At 41.4% G+C, this 21,755-nt stretch overlaps 1 protein-coding gene across 1 annotated transcript in view; it reads left to right on the plus strand.

Annotated features, from left to right (window-relative positions):
• tmeff2a (transmembrane protein with EGF-like and two follistatin-like domains 2a) overlaps positions 1-21,755 on the plus strand; it is a 106,062-nt gene that overhangs the window by 28,465 nt on the left and 55,842 nt on the right. The window contains exon 3 of the mRNA XM_058622700.1: positions 15,162-15,291. Coding sequence (XP_058478683.1) covers positions 15,162-15,291 — 130 coding nt within the window. The remainder of the gene's footprint in view (positions 1-15,161; positions 15,292-21,755) is intronic.

Here is a 21,755-nt window from a genome sequence, read left to right on the forward strand (position 1 = left end):
TCAGCCTCTCAGCCTGTTTGCCCGTTTCCAGATCTTTGAATTATACCACCTCTTAAATTTGGCACATACTTGTTTGCGATGAAACAAAATGGCAGGCAGTCTGATTACCTTGCCAAGCTGCAAGGGTTTGGAGAGTGAAGGAGTGTGTTTGAGTGATGCTGCAAATGTCACTGCTTTCTTAACTTATGCCCCCGACAGTAGAGGAAGAATCCGGACGGGTATAAGAACAGGGCACCTTATTAGGTCATCGTCTTTGATGCACAAACAATGCCAGATTTGCTCTCAGCTCTATGGCACGTCTCCTCCAGATTGATTTGGATACACGTGGGTTTTTCAAAGGAAGGATTTGAAGGCCATGTAATAAATTCTTCAGCAGCACCATAGTTCCCAGCTGGGATCAGTAGATTGCATCCTCTTGAAACTGTACCCCCCAGAAAATGTCAAAGTTATCATTGAAATTCTTTCTATATGCCAGATATGCTGATGAAGGGAGGCCAGTGTAGTGAAGCATTTTAAATGTGTTTTATGTTAGGGTAGTGCCTCTGATGCTTGCACAGGAAGGTCCCCAAGAGTGTCCTTCATGTGAATGAAATCCCTTTTCAGCAGTTCCAAGCCGCTGAGTCTGTATTGAGCAGGATGCAGAACAGGCCAGCGAGTCTTGAGATATGAGCGTTTGAGTAGAAGTTTTTGTATTACAGTCATGTAGCCTTGACACTAAATGTTTGAGGGAATGCTTGTGATTTGTAATGATTAAGGATGTGCATTTAGATTCTGTTTTGGTTTTTTTTCTAACCAAGACTGACAGGAATGAAATGTCCTTTTTAGAATGTCGATTTGCCAAATGTTGATATTTTAATTAATGAATGCGCTCTAAAGTAAACAGTCCCTGCCAGGATGTCGCTACTTCGTGGCGGCTCTGCTCAAATGAATGGGAAACTTGGGCGGAACCTGGCTGCAGAAGGACTTTACAGTGGGATAATAGTGGAGATGCCCTATCCATGTTCAATACATACACTTTATACACTCTGTTCTCTTTAGTGTGAATAAATCCACGTATTGATTATCAAGTGCTGTATCGTGATGTTATTGCTGTCGTGGACCATGTATCGTGATGTTATTGCTGTCGTGGTCCAGTTATCGTGACGTTATTGCTGTCGTGGACCAGGTATCGTGACGTTATTGCTGTCGTGGTCCATGTATCGTGATCTTATTGCTGTCATGGACCAGGTATCGTGAGATACTCTGTGATTCCCACCCCTAAGGTTTGCAAATAGCAGCAACTTTGGGACATGATGATTTGCACACCTGTAGATCTTGTGTGAAAGGAATAAGAAATACCTTGTCCTTCTTATCGTCCTGCCACAGTCCTGATCTTTACACTCTAATATACAGACTAATGTCATATAATCACTCACTGTTTGATTTTGGTCGCCTTTTAATTATGTCCTTCGCTCTGCTGTAGCTTCCACGGCCAGTTCACTATGAAACATCAGAGTGAGGAAGAAAAGCATTTCGGTGCTGCTCGTTATTCAGTGTGTTGTCATTTGATTATTTTCTTTTCATTTTAATATGTCATTCGTCACTAATGGATCATGACTCCTCGTCGCCGCTTGCTGCGTTGTCGATTCCTCGCTGCTTCTCGATGTCATCAAACGAGGCCTTTTGTTATCGTCGCGATCTTTCTGGCCATCAGCAGTGGCTGGCAAGCAAAACTGAGTAAAACAGCCTACAGCTGTGTGTACTTCGCACAACAGATAGTTGCATTCTAGTGTGTATTTTAAAAATAAACAATTTTCTTTAACGCCGAACAGTGTCCCTGCAGAAAGAGTTTGGGAACCAGGTCCAGTTCATAACATTTAGGAGGGTTTGTTGGTAGAAATTGAATATACTCTCTATATGTATGTTTGTATTAGAATGAATAATTGTATTTCAATAATTGCTTTTTGCTACCTGCTAAAAAGCCTTTCATGTGTACTTGAGGCAAGGGCCATGCTTTAGAGAGGCTGCCACCTTGGTATGTGAAGGCCACTGTACTTCTGTGATGTGCTGAGAAAGTCCTTTTGTTGTATTCTTAAACTGGAGCCGCACCATTAGATGTTACTAATCCTTTGACAAAATCTGCAAAAAGAACATGTGAATATGAGTGCGTATCCATCCTCTACTGACGTGGGAGTAGTAAGAGTTTGACAAGTTCCGAAGCAGGGTGGGCTAATTTTCTGGTGAGGTATGATTTTTTTTTTTTTTTTTTATTACCACCGCAGAAGAGGAGGATGCAGGGAGATGACTGGAAGAAAGTAGCAACAGACACATCTTTTATGGAAAAGAAAACAGGAACGTGTTAATGTGATGGAAAGATTGGATCGTCTGCCCTGCCCTTAATGGGTTTCACCTTTTGTCAATTTAGCTTGTGTGTTTTGTTTCTGCTCCTTGACCTCACAGTCCATTTAGCTACCTAGCGTTTGCAAATGTCCCCATTGTGGGAGTAATAAAGGATTATCTCATCCTTACTTTCAGGTTTTATTACCTACCGTTAGTTCCTTTGATTTTTTTTTTTTCTTTTGGGGATGCCTGCCGACTCTCCTACTGGATAATCTGTCAGCCCATTTAAGCACACTAAATATCCCACGTCTGTATTTTCAGTCCTGAATACCTGACCTACATGTGTTTGCGTTTGCCTTGTGTTGATGCACATATTTTTGCACCTCTCCCAAGTGTAAAACCTTCAGGCGGCTTTAACGCTACGGAGCGGCGACCAAAGCAGGTGCATTTTGAACAATTAAGCACAGAGTGAAAGCAGCCATGAAAGTAGAACCTGGTTTGTACTGAATAGCAATTCATCACAACCATTTGCCCTGAATATAGAGTAATGACCAAGAGTTTTACCAAGCAGCATTTGAGTTGAACTTGTTTTTAGTTTTTTTTTAGACACACCATGAATCAACAGTATGGGTGATTGAGATGCATCTTCTACTTTTTAAGTCACCAAAAACTTTAGTCAGGTTATTAAGTTGGACAGTTCTGCCTTACTGTAAGTCCTTTCCAGTACAAGCGGGATTCACAGTCGTTGACTACAACACTACATCTGCTCAAGTTGAAATAATATCTACCAGGCCGGCTTCTGAAATGGTTGCACTTGCTTTCTAAATTCTAAAAGTTCAGTCTCCTGTGTTTGAAGCCACATCAGTGTGGTACTTCCCACCCAAATGCACTGCACATACTGTATATACATCCATATTGATGTCGTTTTGTCTCTGTGTCCCAAACACATCTTCATCGTGAAAACACAGGATTTCGCTGCGTGGCTGCCTTGGCTGGGTGTTTACACCTGCTGGAACATTATAATTGGCCATTGATGAGGAGATTCTGTGTCTAACAGCAGCTCATGAATAATGGTGATTGCAAGTTGCGGAGCGCGTGCGATTAATATGGTTCTCCAAGGCGATCGTATGAACAGCTGAGTGCTGTGGCGTTTGGTCATTATTGATGTTTCTGTTCCTGAGGTGTTTTCATATATAACCATGTTGAATGAGCGCCAGCGGGTTAGGGTTCGGGTCGTTTTGTAGATTGATGCCATGGCTGCTGTTATTTATTTTCCAGTAGTGTCTGGACATTCTTTACATCCCAGCTGTGCCTTGGAACCCTGCTCATGAATACCAATGATCTTTATGTAGTGTATGGCTTTATGTCTAATCATCGCAGACTGGAAGCTATAATAGGGCTGTGTAAGCTTAGCTGCTCGTCTTTATGTGCCTGCACTGTAAATTAGCCATTAAAGTTGGGTTGTGCGACTGAACTTAGGGCAGAGCTCAGGAAGAGTACAACAAACAGCAACTGCTGTCTTGGTGGAATGCTTTTAGATGCCATGACTGTGTCTTTACTTATATGAACCTGCCTCACTACACTGCTTTTACTCATTTATATGCAGGACCACTCTTTGCTTTAAGAGTTGTATCACTGTATTGAAGAATAAAGTAGACAAAAGTATTATTTAAAAAATACAATAGCTTTACTTTTCTGTAAAGGGGAAAACAAGTTACTTTACAAGTGCTGTTTACAATATTAGAAGCAATATCCACATCTAGGTTGAAGAGTATACTCACTATGTTATGTATAATATACATAGTGAGTGAGAATGTGATATCCACCGAGCAGCAGATCTTGACCACAATCAAGACCAATCGTCATGGTGTCATCAAACAGATTGAATTCTAAACACATTTAGAGAAGACTTAAAGATGAGCCCAACTTTGCCCAGGCTGCACCTTCCAAGCCATTTTGAGTGAAATACGACAACAGGAGATAGTGAGAGGCATCTGATTGACCCTCTTTGCTGACATAACCCTACTCTCTATGAACAGATTTGGCATGAATATGCAGACTCTGTAGTTGAGACAATGGGCCCATAAACCTTCTGGCTACCATCGACCAATGACATTAGAGCAGCTTTGGTTGCCTGCATGTGAACAGTCCGTGTGGGGAACAAATGATGCAGAACATCGTGATTAAAATGCATCAGCTATCAGCTTTTTAATGAATCCTCATTCACGTGCAGGTAGCTGACCACAATCTCCCTAGCGAGGAAAAATGTGAGCCTAGATGTTGTGTCTGAACTGTCACTAAATGGACCACATCTCGCAATGGTCAGAAAATGGAAAACTTTAAAGAGACATTTGCGGTCAACACCAGAACCCCCAAAAATACCAGTCAGAGGCTAATTTTCATGATGTATTCAATGGGTTTTGAGATTGTCCCAGCGTTGTTGGTTTTCAGCCGACAGAGGGTCTGCGGATATGAATATCAATGCAGCTGAATGCAAAATGATGACGGATGACGGATAGAATAGAAAAAAACAACAACAACAAAACACTTTAAACAACCGCACACAGACATCAGAAAAGATGCATAATGACCGTAAGTGACACGGCTGTCATTCGCTGTCTTTTTGTTATGTCTCTTTCAGTCTGGGCGTCTTTCAGAAGAAAAGCACAATTGTGCCAAAATGTCGTTTCATGTGTAAAAAAATGTGCTTCTCTGCATAACTGTCAAACGAGTTCCTGTCTATTTGCTGGCTTTCATGCTTGTGTATGCTGAGTAGCTGAACACACCTCTCTCTTCCCTAATTTGTTTTAAATGTCCCCCTCAGCCTCTCACATATCTCATATTCCTGGAACATGTTTTCTTTTTGTTAAGTGTATGTATAGTATGCATATATATATATATATATATATATATATATATATATATATATATATATATATATATATATATATATGCATATTTTATCTGTCTCATGTGTCGTCTTTGATTCACACATCAAATGACAAACTCCGTTATCAGCTTTGGCTTTTTCCAACTTAGATGACATGTTAAATTTCATCATCATTCCTCCTTGTGCTACATTTGGAGACTTTAGTTTGTATTTTTATTGCCTATTACCTCAATATGTCTCTCTACGTAGAAATTAGTCGGCTCTGCAAAAGCAGCAGTGACCAATCTTCTCCGTTTAACGCATGCACTGGCCTGTCTTCACCGGTTACCACCGGTCGACCTCTCACCACTGAACTGAATTGATTTTTACGACTATTTTCTTGTGTATTTAAACCGTTGCATAGCCTCGTCGCCTTTAATTCCCAGACCCCTCAGAGCTGCTGACCAATCATTACTCTGCATTCTATGCACCCACTTCTACATGAGTGTTGGGGCTGAAATTAACAAACAATTAGATTGTCATGCAATTAGATCTTCTCACAATTAGATCTCCACACTCAATTAATGTGTTTATACGTCATCTAAGAGGCGTCTCTTTCGTCTGAATTGTCATCATGAAGACATGTCTCACCACACTCTGATGTTAACGTCTTTGTCTTTTATGTGTTGTTTGGTGAATACGGACAATCTAGTGCTTTTATGAGGATATTCTTTATATTTGACTGTGAATCTTGTTATTTGTTGATGCCTTTTAACTTATGTGTTATTAATAAATTGATTCAAAATCAACATTTCCAATTGCATAGAATGTGTTGCTGTAGTAATCCTAGAAACTGAATGTTAAAATCAATGTACTTAATGCTTTCTAAATATCCTGAGATATCTTGGAACCTGAGCGTAGCCCTGGTAAAACTCCAGAGGTCTTTAATGTCTGGAAACGCCTCAGCTCTGCTCTTGCAATTCGACTCCACCACAATGATGTCTGCAATATTTTGGTCATATTTCAGATCAATGTGTTTTAACAATACCGTCTGGGAGAGACAGAGAGAGAGAGAATGTGACTCTCTGAAACTTAATGTAATAGCTCCGCACACTAAATGTTTCACTGATTATCAATACCAGTGAATTGCAATGAGATTTCAGTGCCAGCCATGCACACTGTTGTCCAAATAAATCCCGTCGGGAAAGCGTACAACAGTAGGAAACCAACAAAGTAAGCAAAGCTCCACTGGGTTATCAAAACTGCCTCGAATTAAAATGAGAGCTGCACATTTATCAGTCTGACCACATACGAAACTGTAACTCGAACTGTAGTCGTTGATCATTTTCACTTCAAAACAGAACCAGGGAGTTATTTAAAGGTTGCAGAACATTAACATAACAACCAATAACTACATTTGATGTGCACATCACGGTATCTTGAGCAGAGAAGGAAGTGCAACCTCCAACCTTAAAGGAATACTTCACCGATTTGCATTTAGCTTTGTATTATTAGAATAGGGGTAGTATTTTTGAAAAATTGTGCTTCCTAACCTCAGTTTCTTGGTCCGAGGCTTGAAACTGCAACGCTAATTCCGCACTTTTTAGACCCACTCGTCTAATGTAAAGTATTCCTTTAAGTTTGAATTCAGTATACCAAGCTGTCATTACCAACTTGTCCAACAGAGGGTGTTGTGAGCATAGCTTGGTCTGCATTTGTCTGAATATCTTTGACGCCATATAGCGCGTCACGTAATATGTGTTTGTTGGAAAGGTGGCTCACCGGTAGAGCTGGTCGTCTTCCGACCACAAGGCCAGAGTTCGATCCCTGGCTCCATTAGTCTACATGCACGTGTTTCCCCGGGCCAGACATTGAACCCCAAGGTTCCCCTGACAGCTGTGCTGGCAACATGTGAATGGAGTTGATAGATGTGTGACAGAAAAAGTGTTGAATGTAGATGGGGAACGTGTGAACGTGTGAATGACAAAAACCGTAGTGTAAAGCACTTTGAGTGGTCACCAAAGACTACAGGGGTTCTATGTAAATACAGACCGTTCGGAGCAGAAGCCTGAAATGCATTCGCTGAAGTGACTGCACAATTAGGAGCTAACTGGCTAGAGCTGGAAATCTGCAGGTACCTCGAGATTAGATTCCAAGTGTAAATACTGAATTTAATGATCCATAATTGAATAATTCTTTACTTCCATTATCTTTTATTAAAGGATTTATTGGCTCTGCACTCATGAACTTGATTCATAAATCAACAAAAGAGGAGGAAACTTGAGAGAGAGTTGGAAAGTGGAGGGCGTGTTGACATCCTTACTGGAATATGAAGGGGTTACACTTCTCTGTATCACCAGAAGATGTCACTAATTCTCACTCATATGTACATTCTGGATCGGTACATGTTTCTAAGGGAACAGGGAGAACAATTAATGTGAGCCGCTATTTAATACAGATTTAATTTAGTCTAACAGTTTATTGATTATAAATAAAATTACTGGCTAAGACAACTGTGAAGACAGTGCAGCGCTGTCTGAAATGAAGCGGTGGCCAAGAGAGAGATGCATTGCACTGGTCTCTGGGTCTCCCCAGCTGATGTTTACGGAAACTCATTCATAAATGTAAACAATAAGCTATATTATCTGCTAATTCGGAGTTCTTTGATATGTCCTCTAATATACAAGAGACTATTCCAGGACATCAGCACAAGAGAGCAGAGGCAACTTAATAGACAGAAAAGACTATTGTTTTCTTTTTTTTCTAGAGAGAGAATTAAGTCAAGTTTCTTGCATTTATTATTTTATTGGTCATTTTTGTGTTTCTGTTCAATATGGCAACTAAAGGCAACACCTTGCTGAGAACATGCACAGAGGGGGGTTTGCGTTGTGTTGCTGCTTTATACTTTTAAAAGCCGGAGTCAAACCATGTTTTACTCCTTTATCCTAAATTTAACTTCATATCCAGAAATAATTTCCACTGAGCCCATCTCTTCTTAGTGGAGACTGCAGGGTTTAGGGTGAAGAGAGAGCGTCACTGGACAGATGGAGTTATTTGTTTTCTCAGTCATTGATGCTCATATCTTTTCATGTTTGCTCTTGCTACATTTCTCTGAGCTCTGCGCCCCAAACTGGCAGGCTCCCTCCTCCTCCTCCTCCTCCTCCTCCTCCTCCTTCTCCTCCTCCCTTCATAGTCACGCGCTGATGCGTGCAACCACCTTCACTTCACATCTCTGCATGTTTTCTTTTTCCTCCCACACTCTTGTGTGGTTTCTGTCGTGCATATCCTGCTCCACTCCTTCACAGTGGCCTGCCTTAGCTCGCAGTTGCCGTCGGTGCGATCGCGCTCGTCATCTTTCCATCTCGTGCGTTCAGCTCAGTTAAAAACAAACGGAGCCATGGACCTGACAGCGGCGGCGTGGTTTTAGGGCCATTTGCACACGTCACCCGTCCTTTTGAGAAACTAGTGAGGTCAGAAATCTTAAAGAACACGGAGTCTGATTTTGATCCCTTGCAGTTTGCTTATAAGTCAATGTGACGAACACGATTCTCAAACATCTGGAAGGGAAAGGAACTTGTAGAGCAATTTAGATTAAGTAATAATCTTGTGGGGCTGGATTTTATATTTTTTTTACAAATTGGACACAAAGTAATCCACTGTCTCCCCTCAGGGTTACACGTTGTCCCCTCTCCTGTTCATCCTTTATACGAATAATGTGTCACAGCAGCAGCAGCAGCAGGACAGACAGATTTATTTTAAAATACGCAGATGACTCTAAGCTCACTTCAAGGAAATGCCATGCCACAAGCCATGGCCCAGTCACTCAGGACTTTGTTGAATGCTGTTGATAGATTCCTTCCTGCAGATGAATTTTCCAAAACAAAAGACATGTGGATTTACTCCAGAAAACTCCCCCAGGCTCAGGAACCCACTGTCGTAAAGGGTCGTCCAGTGGAGTGTGTCGAAAAATACAAATATCTTGGAACAGTCGTTGGCAGTGAACTGAGTTTTGAGGCAAACTGCAAAGCCGTGTATAAAAAAGGAGAATACTGTGTTCTTTTCACATGGATAGAACACCGTTGACCCTCATTTATTGAATCCATTTTAGCTTTTAGCTTGGTGTCTTGGTTCAGCAATCTTTACCCCCCAAAAATCAAAACCTCTCTGAATCACATTGTGAAGTAGTCTCGTAGGCTGATTGGAGAACCACAGCTTAACTCAGAATCTCTATATCATACCAGGCGGCTACAGAGGATGGCTGGTTAGTGAATCTCAACCTCTCCGATCAGACCACAGACCACAAAGGATTGTGATTAATAAAACCCAGCAATTATTATACAACTGAATCTTGTTTGTTAATCTTACTTTGACGGTTTTTACCCTGTATTGTACTCTTATCTTTTCGATCCCCGTCTTTTCGTATGAAGCGCTGTTGTCACTTGACTTTAATTGTTGTCGCTTTATCTATAAATGTGATAAACCAAATCTACCTTCGGGAATAAATAAAGTTACCCTGGCCTTGATCCTCTCCTCTCCCCTACCTGTTCATGCTGTTGGTTTGCAAGCATTTATTTCCTTCACTATTCTGTAGCTCCTTTCTTCCCGTCTTTACCTCACAGCAGCCTCCCCATACCTCCTCTTTATTCCCCCCCCCCTTCCTCCCCTGCCTTTGTCCCACTCAGTCAGCCAGCAGTTATGCCGGACGCTCAGTCAAGTCAGCACAGCGAGTTGCCATAGATGCACAGAATGAAGGATGATGCTTTTGCTTGTTTTGTTAGATTATTATGTGTTGTGACCTGGTATGGCACGGATGCCCTTTTTTTTTTTTTCACACTGTGCATGTGTTTATGTGTGTGTGTGTGTGTGTGTGTGTGTGTGTGTGTGTGTGCTTGTATGATCCCATTCAGGTATAGGTGGACAAATCTTAGCTCTTGAAACTCAGATAAGGAGAGTTGAGGGAAGGCAGGCAGACCCACAGCAGCCCCTGCAGGAAGTTTACGGAAATCATATCCCTGACAAAAACACAGAGTGGGTGGGCAGGAATGTGAAATGGCACGAAGAGAAGAATGAAATCCGGCTCACGCACAAGCGTACAGTCAAGTGCACTTAGGTCCTTGCGCATGAATATGCATGCTTTCTCTTTCCTGTCACTTACGCACTCCAGCCACATGTGAGAGAACACAAACACACACACACACACATGCACAGGGACCGTGGACACCTCTGCTGTCACAGTCTGGGTGGAGACTCCTCGCGGCAGCGCAGGTTTGGTCACACAGCAGAGATGTGGGCCAGCGTCTCTTGACTTCTGCAAATCCTGAGCCAGCGGGCACATAAGGCTGTGCCATATGGCACTGGCCAATAGCCCCTGTCTTCCCAGTCTGCAGAGAGGTGTAAAGGATCAAATCTTCTCACCTTCTGTCTCGTTCACCCCTCCTCATGAACATGCCCGCTTCATATTGTGTCTCCCCCCCTAAGTCCTTCTTCAAATGGACCTTAGATTTTTGTTTGTTTTTGACATTTTTATTTACATTGAGCTGGCCAACTTAGCTGACAAAGCTCATGTGTTGGCTGCCAACATCGCACTAGGGCTGTGTATTACAGGGGTGAAATTATACAATATGGGGGTTTTGTCATTATAATGGGATAGTTGATTCATTTCAATTTAAATATTGTCTATTTTAAGAAATAAACCTCACTCAGGGGTTGACAATGTGTTATATGTGTGCTGTTTTGATCAGAGGGTGTAATAGATGAAGATAAATCACCATTAAAACATGAACTACTCTGTGTTCTATTGCAAGAATGACATGTTTCCAACATGTACGCATAAGTTACATCAAACAAACGACAACAACAAACAACAAAAGTAGAAGAATCGTATTGCAGCCACTCTCAAATTGAATAAAAAAGATAACTATGTGATATCTATATTGTATTTTGTAAGAGGACGGCGAGAATGGCCAAACGTTTGCTGCTAACAAGTGGCCGGATGTTCAAGTCCAACACAAAACCGCTGTCAAGAACATTTTCCATATCAACACAGCACTTAAAAAGATTCGACACAGAAACAAACACCATGAAATAGTGTTGAATGTTTGTATTGATAGTTTCTGACACCCATGCTCCACATCCAAACTGCCACTAATCAAAAATGCGGGGATGAAAGCTGTGCAGTAGTCTGACAAAGGCTGTAACAAGAACACCTTTGTCTCTGTTAAAAGTCATATGCTGTGTGAAGAGGCTCAGTGTGAGGAAAACTTGAGTCAGTTTGAAAATGTGGAGAAGGAGAAGGAGAAGAAGAAGAAAAAAAAAAGCCCCATAACCTCGTCTCACTCTCGTCTTCACTGCCACATCAAGAGAAGCCCCAGATGAATAAATAAGTTGACAGATAAATGTCAGCATTTTTTTTCTCCTCTTTTCAACAAGCTTGGTTGAAGATCAGTTGAAAGACTGTCATGATAAAGATGCGCAAAGTTTCATGTTTTTCTGACGGCCTTGTTTGATGTTTGGCTCTCTGTTTCCATACCATACCTGTCTCTGACTCGCCTACGCTGCGTGCCTCGCCTGAAATATAAAACATGCTTTAAAAGCCCCATGAGACGCGCGAGTTCTGGGTGGGACTTTAATTTTGTGAACAGCTGCAGCCTCTGTTTTTACTCCACCGTTTACGGAGATGCAAGTTTTGAAGTTTCTCCATCTTCTCGACTGTCCTCGCCTCTCCTCGTGGGGCTGAAGGCCAAATCTTCTGGAAGATCAAGAGATGGGGCTGGGTGAGAGTCGGTGGGAGAAGGATGTGCTCTTATAATGCAGCCACGGGCTCCTGCCGGCTCGCTTTCCCTTCACTTGGCAGAAATTGAGAGTCCCCAGGTTAAGAGCAACCCGCAGCCAGGCGGGAGAGAGTGAGAGCAGAAGATGGAGAGAAGAAAGATATAGAGAATGGCAAAAAGAAGCACAGGCCCTGCAGTCGGCTATTCCGAGTGTCTTTGTGGAGTTGCCATTTTTTCATTCTTGTCCTTTCTCTTTCTTTTTCTCTCTTTCTTTTTCTCTTTTGAGGGGATTTCGATTCCTCTCCCTTTCTTTGTCCCCATTTCTTCATCTCTTTCGCTTTCTTTTTTATTTTATGATGTTCTTTTTCCCCCTGTGTGCCTTGGTTTCTTCAGGCGCTGTGGTTCTTTTTTATTGTGCCAAATTTGTTGAGCCAGGGCTCTCTCTCTCTCTCTCTCTCTCTCTTTCTCTCTTCCTCTGTCTCTCCCTCTCTCTTTCCGTCTGCATCTCACTTCATGTATTTCAGTCTCCCGCTGTCTCACTCTTGTCTCTTTCTCTCCCTTAGCCCAATTTCACTCATTGTTTTTGCCTCCCGTCTTCGCTGCAGCCTCTTTGCTTCCTGCGTCTCAGTCTCTTTGATCAGGAGCCAGTGTGCAGTCTCTTTCCCTCTTTTACTCCACCTACTCCTTTTGTGTATATGCTATTTTTTATTTTTTTTTTGGTTTCCCACTCAGCTTCTTAAAAATGATGTTCACACTTGACACTTGTGATGCTCTGGGGCTCCTAAACCAACTGTGTGGTAACTTTTGCTCTTCTCCTTGTGGCTATTCAGACCTGGGCGAGTGTATGACACGATAAAGCTAAATTTGAAAATGAGCAGTTTGCGTTAGTCGTGAAGATCCCTCCTCACTCCACACAATGAGTGGCGTATCTGAATATTTGCCAAGTCTATTTAAAACTCTCCTCGTCTCCTGTGTCTTCTGCGTTGTCCTCAGTTTTTCGGGCTGGGTATCCCATAAGTTGATATGATCAAGATTTTAAAAATAACTTTACAGACAAATCCGGTGACCGATGTTTGTGTTCAACCATCTAGCGGCGCTTAAATCACTTAAGTTCTGTGTAATGTGACTATAACTTCATGCCATAAAGGCTTGTTTTGTTCCCAAAGGTGAATTTTATCACTATAGTTCCTTCCTGACTCCCTAGATATTGCTTCACACAAAGATGGGTAAAAGTAGATTTTTTTAAGGAAAAACATGTTTTATAACCCTTGTAATTTGAAACAACTCAATTAGTAAATTGCAAAGGCACCAATTTGTGCTAAATTTGATTTTTCTATAGCAAATAAAAAATGTATCACATACTAAACAATTCCTAACTTAAGTTCTCATTCCCTGTGATATTTTTACCTAAAAAAGTTTATATTGAAGGTCAAATATCAACTCAACGTGTCTGTCACAATTTGATATTTTCCCCATGTCTTTCTGACTGACAGTGAGAGTGACATGCTTATTTCTGGTTCTGGTTCAATTTAGCTGATTGTCATATAGCAGAGCCGAGCTGATGCAGAGCAAGAGCAATGGAATTGGCAAAATTTGAAAGTGCAGCATTCTAAATGTATGTGTGATATTATGCAGACTTGTGTGTTAGCGCTTGTATACACACACACACACGTAAAGTGGAACACAGTAGGCGCTTTAATGGTCCGACGAGTACAGATTCCAGTTCAGTCCATGAGAGACTTCAAGGAGAGCGGAAGTGGAGACAAAGAGCCATGATCTCCCCTGCCTCGTGTCCTGTGGGGACACGCTCAGTGCAGCCCATCGTCCTTGTGATGTTGCACCCTGCAGGAACACATTTTAACAAGTTCCTCACTTTTCAGCACCTTCGAATTTTAATCAGATTACTGGCCGAGACTGCAGAGCAGGTGACTTCTCTCCGATCTTTGATCACCATTACTCCATTCCAGGGTTTTTCTCAATCGAATAATGACATAAGTTATTCCTGTCGTGTAACACAGGCAAATCAATACGAAAGCAGATGAATATCTGTCTCATGCAGCCGCCCCCCTCCTACAAAAATAGAAGGGAGAAGTGTGACAAGGCAATGTGGTGTCATCAGTCATCTGAAACATCAAGGGTTGCTTGGTAGCCAGCAAACTTGTGGGTAAATGAATGAGTAATGTTCTCCCGGACCTTAGCAGCTATTTTTCTCACTGCCCTTGAGCAAGTCACTTAACCTCGTATTGCTCCAGTGGAGCAACCGCAGAGGTGAGCCACAGCAGATGCTGGCAAATGTTTTTTCTTTGTATTTTTTTCTGAGGATATATATGAACGTGAGTCATTAATATGAGCAAATTGTTGTTGCATTTATTTAGTTACTCTCTCTCATCTCCCTTTTAAGCATGAACAAAGCTAAAAACAAACCCTGCGGGTTTTACTTTATCAAGGGTTGCAGACACTGCGTCATCAGAGCTGTCTGGTACTAATTTAATCCCGCTTGTTAGACCCGATATTATTTCAGATGCATCATTAAATACTTAATCTCATCTTCAGAACTGAAGAAACTGAAGAAGCGTCTTGGATGAGAGGTGAAAAGTCTTCACACTTCAAACTCAAACAAGTCCGCTTGCCGACAGATAACGACTGAATACGACCGAGAATCTCCTTGGATGATGCTAATTCAGGCTAATTCTTGTTTCTTGATTTTTCAGTGTAATTTAATATTTATCATGCTCCAAAAAAGTGTGTTTATTTTAAGCACTTTCATTAATTTCAATTTTATTTATGTGACAGTATTTTTATGCTGTGTCCGAAAACAGGCTCTGTCAAGCAATACTATCAGACCCGACTGAGGGAGCATTTGGGCGTTTGTTCCATTGTACAGTTCTCTAACTTCTCGGCTCGACTCGACTTGGTTTGGGTATCAGGCGTGTTGTTTTCCAATACTACATCGTAGCTCCTCAAAGTTGGCGTGGTCATCGTAGCACGGCGAAACTGCCGTGACATTGTTTTGTTCCATCAGCCACCAAAGAACGCTTTTTAAAAAATGCTGGGTGTAACTCTTTTTTTTGTAATTCTCATGATTCTTGACTCAACGAGTAGAGTTGAGTCAAGAGAGGTTATATGTATGTCATGTATGAATTCATCTCTTTTTGGGGGTTCCAATACTGACCCATCTCTCCCTCCGTCTCTCCTCTCCGCAGTGCAACAACGACTATACCCCAGTGTGCGGCTCCAACAATCAGAACTACCAGAACGAGTGTTTCCTGCGTCGGGATGCCTGCAAGCAACAGTCTGAGGTGCTGATCGTGTCGGAGGGAGCGTGTCCTGCTGGTGTGTACATTTACACTCTTATACACGCCTATACACGCACGTATTCACACGTACAACATGCTTGTGCTGCACATGCACTAAATATACACACAAGTAACAAGAACATCGGAACAGAACAAGTGGATCTTCAGTGTCGCATATGCAGTGCACAGTACAGTACGGCGTATGCAAACACTCGTCGATAGCAATTACTGACTGACGCACAACTTCAAAGGAATTACTAAACCGGTAGGATAGAAATGTTGCCAGAGGTGACAGTCTGATGTAATCCCCCGAAGTTTGATGTAACAAGCCCAAACACAATGACAGTGACAAATATTCTCACTAAAGAGATTTCATCATGTCCTCACAAGAGACCTGTTTTTGCAGCGCGAGTGTGTTAAGGCAGTTTGTTCCACGGCTGATTCCAAATCCAATGTGTTAAACAGGAAGTAAAAGATGTTGTGACAGCTGTGACCTTTCATTATGTAACGCTTAAATAATGTCAAAAGGAATAAAATGCAAATAACTCTCGTGCCAAATTGTCAAAGGTAGTTCCTGTAACGTTGTTGCCAAGAGGCATGCTCAACAAAGCAGAAAATCGAATGACTGAGTCACACATCATCTTGATGGCCACTTCATTTCTTTTTTTTTTCTAGTTTGTGTCTCTGCTCGACTTTTTTTATTTTATCTTTCTTAAAGAGTACTCCAAGTAAGGCTATAAAGAATCATTACAAGGATTTTATTTTCAAGTACTTTTTTCAGGTCCCATTGCTTTATATTCACAACCAACCCTTTGCTTTTTTGTTTACAAAAGAAAATGAAGTGTGTATTTGGTATTTGAGCTGAAGTTTAATAGCTTCTCTTTGAGAGAACCTGTTGATTGGCCCATCAATTGGTCCAGTGCTTACGTCTGGGCTGATATTTATCCCCAAATTAAGCTGCCATTGGTTATTGTCTGACCTTTTCTCTTTTTAACAATGGCCATTATTTATATAGGGATGGCACAATACCACTTTTCCATGTCCAATACTGAGTGTCTACCAATATCAGTCCGATATCACTTATTTTAGACTGTCCGTGCTACTGTGTAACACAAAGAATACATAAACAACGCTCAACATGACTCAGCTAAAATGCTTTTGCTGATTTTTACGGACATTCAGTCTTTGCAAAGTGAAGCATATAGATTTTACATTTGTATTTGTTGTGATCCAGTGATTTTGACCAATATCTGATGCTGATACTGAGTATCGTATTGACTGATCCCTAGATTAATCCACAATATGTTGTACAACCATTATCATTTTATCTTCAAAGCAACAGCATATTAAAGTCATCATGTTAACGTGAGGAATTTAGCAGTTAACCCTGACGTGTGCAGTCTCACACAGCTGTGGATGTGGATTGTAACATATTTTTGTTTTGATAGCATGGGGATATACAGTGTGTGTGTGTGTGTGTTTGTGTGTGTGTATTGTAATGCTTGGTTTGCTGTACCCACTCGTCTGTTGCTGCTGATAGAAACTGTAATAATGAAGACGCTTGTTTCCATACATTGCGATATCGCAAAGCCATTTCCACAGCAAACATTTGTCTCACTGTGTTTGTCACTTTCCATTCCAGTGACAGAGAGCGTGTCAACATAATTTCTTTGTCCATATGATGATTTGATGCAGTGGTAATTTACCCACTAGCATGTCATTTGATAGACCAATTTGTGTTCTGCTATTATGTGCAGTATGAAATCCTTTCACATCGCAAAGTGAACGAAAGAAAGTAAACACAATTAGCTTGTGGCATATATAATGAGCTTGTTTTTGTGCCCAATAAATGCACGACAGATCCAAGTGTGTGTGTGACAGCGCTGTGAATAGATTAAGTCATTAATCCAACTTTGTGAAAGTCGTAAAAGGAGTTATTGACAAGGTTCTTGGTGAAATCTGGACAATCTAAATGTTTTAGTGTTGGGAAGAATGTTCAGCTTCAAGATGTGAACAATTAAGCTCTATTTAATGACAATGGTACATGCTGGATACTAACTTTGCTGTAATAAAAAAATAAACCGTCCACAGCTCCCTGTCCACAAGTGACTAGGCCCTGAATAGTTTTTAACTTGTTATATTTTGTTTTAAATCATCCCCAACATGTAGGAAATGCCTCTTTTTGACCAAGCACCTGTTGCTTTATTTCTTCTATACCCTTTAGCCATGATGACACACATGCCTATTGTTTTCATCTCACCCCCGGTTGGAAAGACGGAGCACTTGGTGTAATTATCTAACATAATTGGGATTACTGTTTGCTGTTATAGTTTGGTGTTTATGCTGCTGAGTGGGCGCCTTCACTCAGAGAAGGTCAAGCACTTCATTAGCTGTGTTGTGGAGAGCGGCGGTGCTAACCGCTATACGCAGCACTAAACATTCTAGTCAATGCAATTACTTTATTTCTACCCTATTCAATGAGCACTAGTTATGAGGGGTAAACATGTTGTGTTGTGAAAATGGCTGCTTCGGATGAAAAGACTGTGATCTCCTGTCATCAGTGGGGTTTGATTAATAGCAATATTTAGTGGATGTCCTGTTAAAATATTGGTATCATATATTATCTAATAATATTGTTACCGAATCATATATAACAAGGTGTTTTGCCTGATAAGGTGAGGAAAGAAAGAACTGATCACAAGCTCGATCAGGCATCAGTGGAGAGACTTCTTCAAGGAAGAAATCTCTGACAGAACCAGACTGAAAGATGTGCAGCCATGTGCCTCGGCAGGTTGGGGTGAAAGGAAATTGAAGACAGAGGTGAAATGGGGGCAGAACAGGGGGAGAGAGAAAAAGACAAGGAGAGATGAGACACAGAGACAACTATTGAACATATCAACAATCAAACAATATAAGTATGTTAAAATAGGAGGAATTAAAAAAAATGTGGGAGAAAAGCCACACACACACACAGGAAGAACATACATACACATACCGGGATGCAAACCAGCAACCTTGTTGCTGTGAGGCAAGAACAAAACAAAACGACACTAAAATACAAACATCAAGAACAAAACAATACATCAATAAAAGAGGCTAGCTGGAGGAGACTAAGCCTGCACAATAAAACCAAAAAGTGGCACAAGGGAAGATGGAACAAAGGAGGAGACATAAAGAAGACAGACCAGCAGTCAGCAGAGGAGGAAATCATAGAACACTAGTAAAAGTAAATTAGAATACTCCATGACTGTACAATGAGGCCAAGGTGTCTTACCTAACTACTGTTAAAAGCCAGCGATATATTCTGAATTGGTGACATGAATTATTAACTCTAATATAACAATAACAATATAAGGAACTCATTGGCAACACTGTCCAACTTTCCACTTCTCCAGTGAATCCATGTGAGGCATGAAAGCACGCAAATAGATTTGACCAGCGCAACATGATTAATATTAGGGCGACACATTTAAATGAAGAAAAGAAATCTACATATACATTTATTTTTTTCTGCTCAAATTGAGCAGGTGCTGACTCACTTTGGACCACTGACGGTCAGGCAGCATTAAAAGGCTCTTGAATGAGCACAGCTGAGCGGAGGGAACATGTGGAGACTGAGGTGGAAATGTTACCACAGTAACAGCAGTGGTGTCTGTGCGCAGTCACATGAAATGGCCCAATGTCCCGCCCCCTGTCTAAATTGCTCGCTTGTGGGCTGTGCACGAGGTCCTTTTCAGGACATGTGATAGTCTTACACTGTGTGTGTGTGTGTTATGGATCAGTGCATCTTTTGAAAGAGTACATAAAGGCCTCTTTCTTCCTTGTAACAAGCAGTATATTTCTGAGGAGTTAAGGCAGGATTCGAATAAGAATGCTTTTGTGGCGCAGGGCTGGGACGGAGAGTGCAAGAGTGCTTTTATATATAAATGCGTGCGCGTGTGCTCGTGCACTCGCATATACACATAATGCAGAACAAGCAGTAAATAACTACTGAACCGTGAGGAAGTGCTCTCTGAAGACACTTTTCTACCTAAATTGAACAAATCTAATATTTATGCACCAATGAACCACAGACACGCACTAAATGCACAAGCTCTATAAAATCTCCCTACAGTGTTGTGATATCCACTTCATCCAAACTTATGTATGCTATACCGTCATCATTTTACGATAACAATCACCAGTGTCATTAAATGTCATTATTTAAGTGCCATTTATCAAGTATCTTCTATTCATATCGCCCTTTATAATATCTGCAAGGTGCTCAAAGTGCTGCACATAAAATGAAAGAACCAAAAACACTCGTAAAGCCATGATTGCATCTTTAAAACTGTAAAGGTTTTAATCCTCAAATTGTGATTATTGACATGAATATATTAGTGAATGGTTGACCATTGTGTGTTAAAGTGCTGTAACTCAAAAGGAGCAGTCTATGATTAGAATGAAGGATTATTGGGAACACTGCTAAAGTGGAGCAGCGGAATCGTGACCACCACAAGGTGATCTAACCGATGCTTTAAAAGTGAAACATGGGAATTCTGCTGTGTGGGAGCTTCTTTATATAATCCGAGTGGTGTTGCGTTCAAACGTTACATGTGGAGAAGTATGACAGGCAGCCACGTTCGTCTCTTTCCTTCACCACTCAGTTCTCTGCTAAGCCTGAAAATGACAACCGCAGTGGAATATGTAAAATTATCCTCAACGCAAGTGATGAAACTAATAGTAAGGAATCTCACACAATCTATGTTCATGCTGCAACAAAGCATTGTTTTTCTCTCCCTCTCTCTCTCTCGGCTTATTGCTCCCTCTCTCTTTCTTTCCTTCTTTTCCTCTCCCCGTCCTGCTTTCTATTTCCATCTTCCAAAATCCCATTAGGAGCAACAGTACACGGTGTAATGGATATATGTCAGCTCGCCTGGGCTGATCCGTGTTTCACTTGCTGGGATGAAAGATATCATGAAATCTCCGGGGGAAACTTGGTGAAAGAAAATCTAAATGTAGTGTTCATAATGTAACTTTAACTCTCTACTGCTCATATTAGCAGATCAGTGTCAAAAAAACACAAAACAAAATTAGCCTTGTGTGCTTATTGCTGAGAAAACAATCACTGAGGCATATAGACAAACATCATTTGATAGCATTCCCTCTCTTTGTCCCCATGGAAGCGCATCATCTCATGGCTGCCGTCGTAAAGTGTGCATATCATGCACAATATTACATATTAAGTTTAGGTTTGGGACAGCACAGTGTGTGTGTGTGTGGGTTTCTTTTAGCCCTTTTATTGACTTTTCCAGTCCAACATCTGTCAGGTGACCAAGCAAATTGACACTTCTTTTATTCCAGCGCTATCCAGTCTTTATTACCCGCATGTCCCAGACAGATAAAGAGGTTCTGATTGAGGATTCGATAACAGGAAGGAGCTTCCCTCGTTACAAAGCCGGGGAAAGTTGATTATGGAAAGGTGGTACCACCTCTCTATCACTTCAAATACTAGGCCCGGCGCAGTGAGGAGCAGTTAAGCATCAGCTTAGCAAAGCGAAACCATCCCAAGCACTCTATTTTCCCCAAAGGAGAGAGTTACGCTAAGGCAAGTGCTCACGTAGCATTTTTCCAACTGGGCTCACAAAGTGAACAGTATAACTTCACAGGAAGTCGTTAAATAGGAAGGTGGCCGAGGGTTTAATTGACACGCTGTTAAAATGTTGACGACATGGTTTAATCACTGCTGTGTGTGTGTGTGACTGCGCTGCCTGAGCACTGACAGTTGACACGAGCCATATGTTTGGCCGATCGGGGTTATCGGCAGACCACGAGCCCAACGAGAGTCAGCGGAACACTATGCATGAGTTATTTCCCGGTGACATTGACACATGCTTTATGATGTATGTGCATGTAGTTCCCCTCGTCGCACAGCAGGATCTCTCACACTCCGTGCAGCAGAGGTCGTCAATGTGTCGCGTTAAATCACGGCCGTGCAACGTCAGTGTGTTGTAGTTAAAGATGCCGACCAGTGATTTTGCCTCTTGAGCGATGGAGCGTACATTAACTGACGGGAAAAAAAAAAGTGGGCGTCCTTTTTCAAGATTTGGAATTTGACTTCACGGAAGAAAATGACCTTCTTAACGACTTACTTTGCCAAATATGGTTTCTTCTGAAATGAAAGCAAAACATGGTTCTGGACAAAATGCAAATCTGGAAGCCTTAATTAATATCAAAGTCTCTTGTGACACCAAAGTCCACTTATCAGTATCAGTACTATCTATACGACTCAGAACAAAGATCTTCCCAAATCAGCATTTGGCAACCGTTGAATCAAAACCCGGGAACAGTTGTGTGGTGGATTGTTTGTTTGCTTTCGGGGCAACTGCAGATCAAATCCCATTAAAACCATATCTCCCCAGTCCCGATGAAGCGGATTTGCTTCAGTCTTTAGATGTTAAACCCTTAATGAATAACATCAAACATGAGTGTTGCCTAATTAGTCACGAGTATCTAATACAG

This window comes from Solea solea, chromosome 2 (assembly GCF_958295425.1).
Source record: "Solea solea chromosome 2, fSolSol10.1, whole genome shotgun sequence".
Classification (NCBI taxonomy): domain Eukaryota; kingdom Metazoa; phylum Chordata; class Actinopteri; order Pleuronectiformes; family Soleidae; genus Solea; species Solea solea.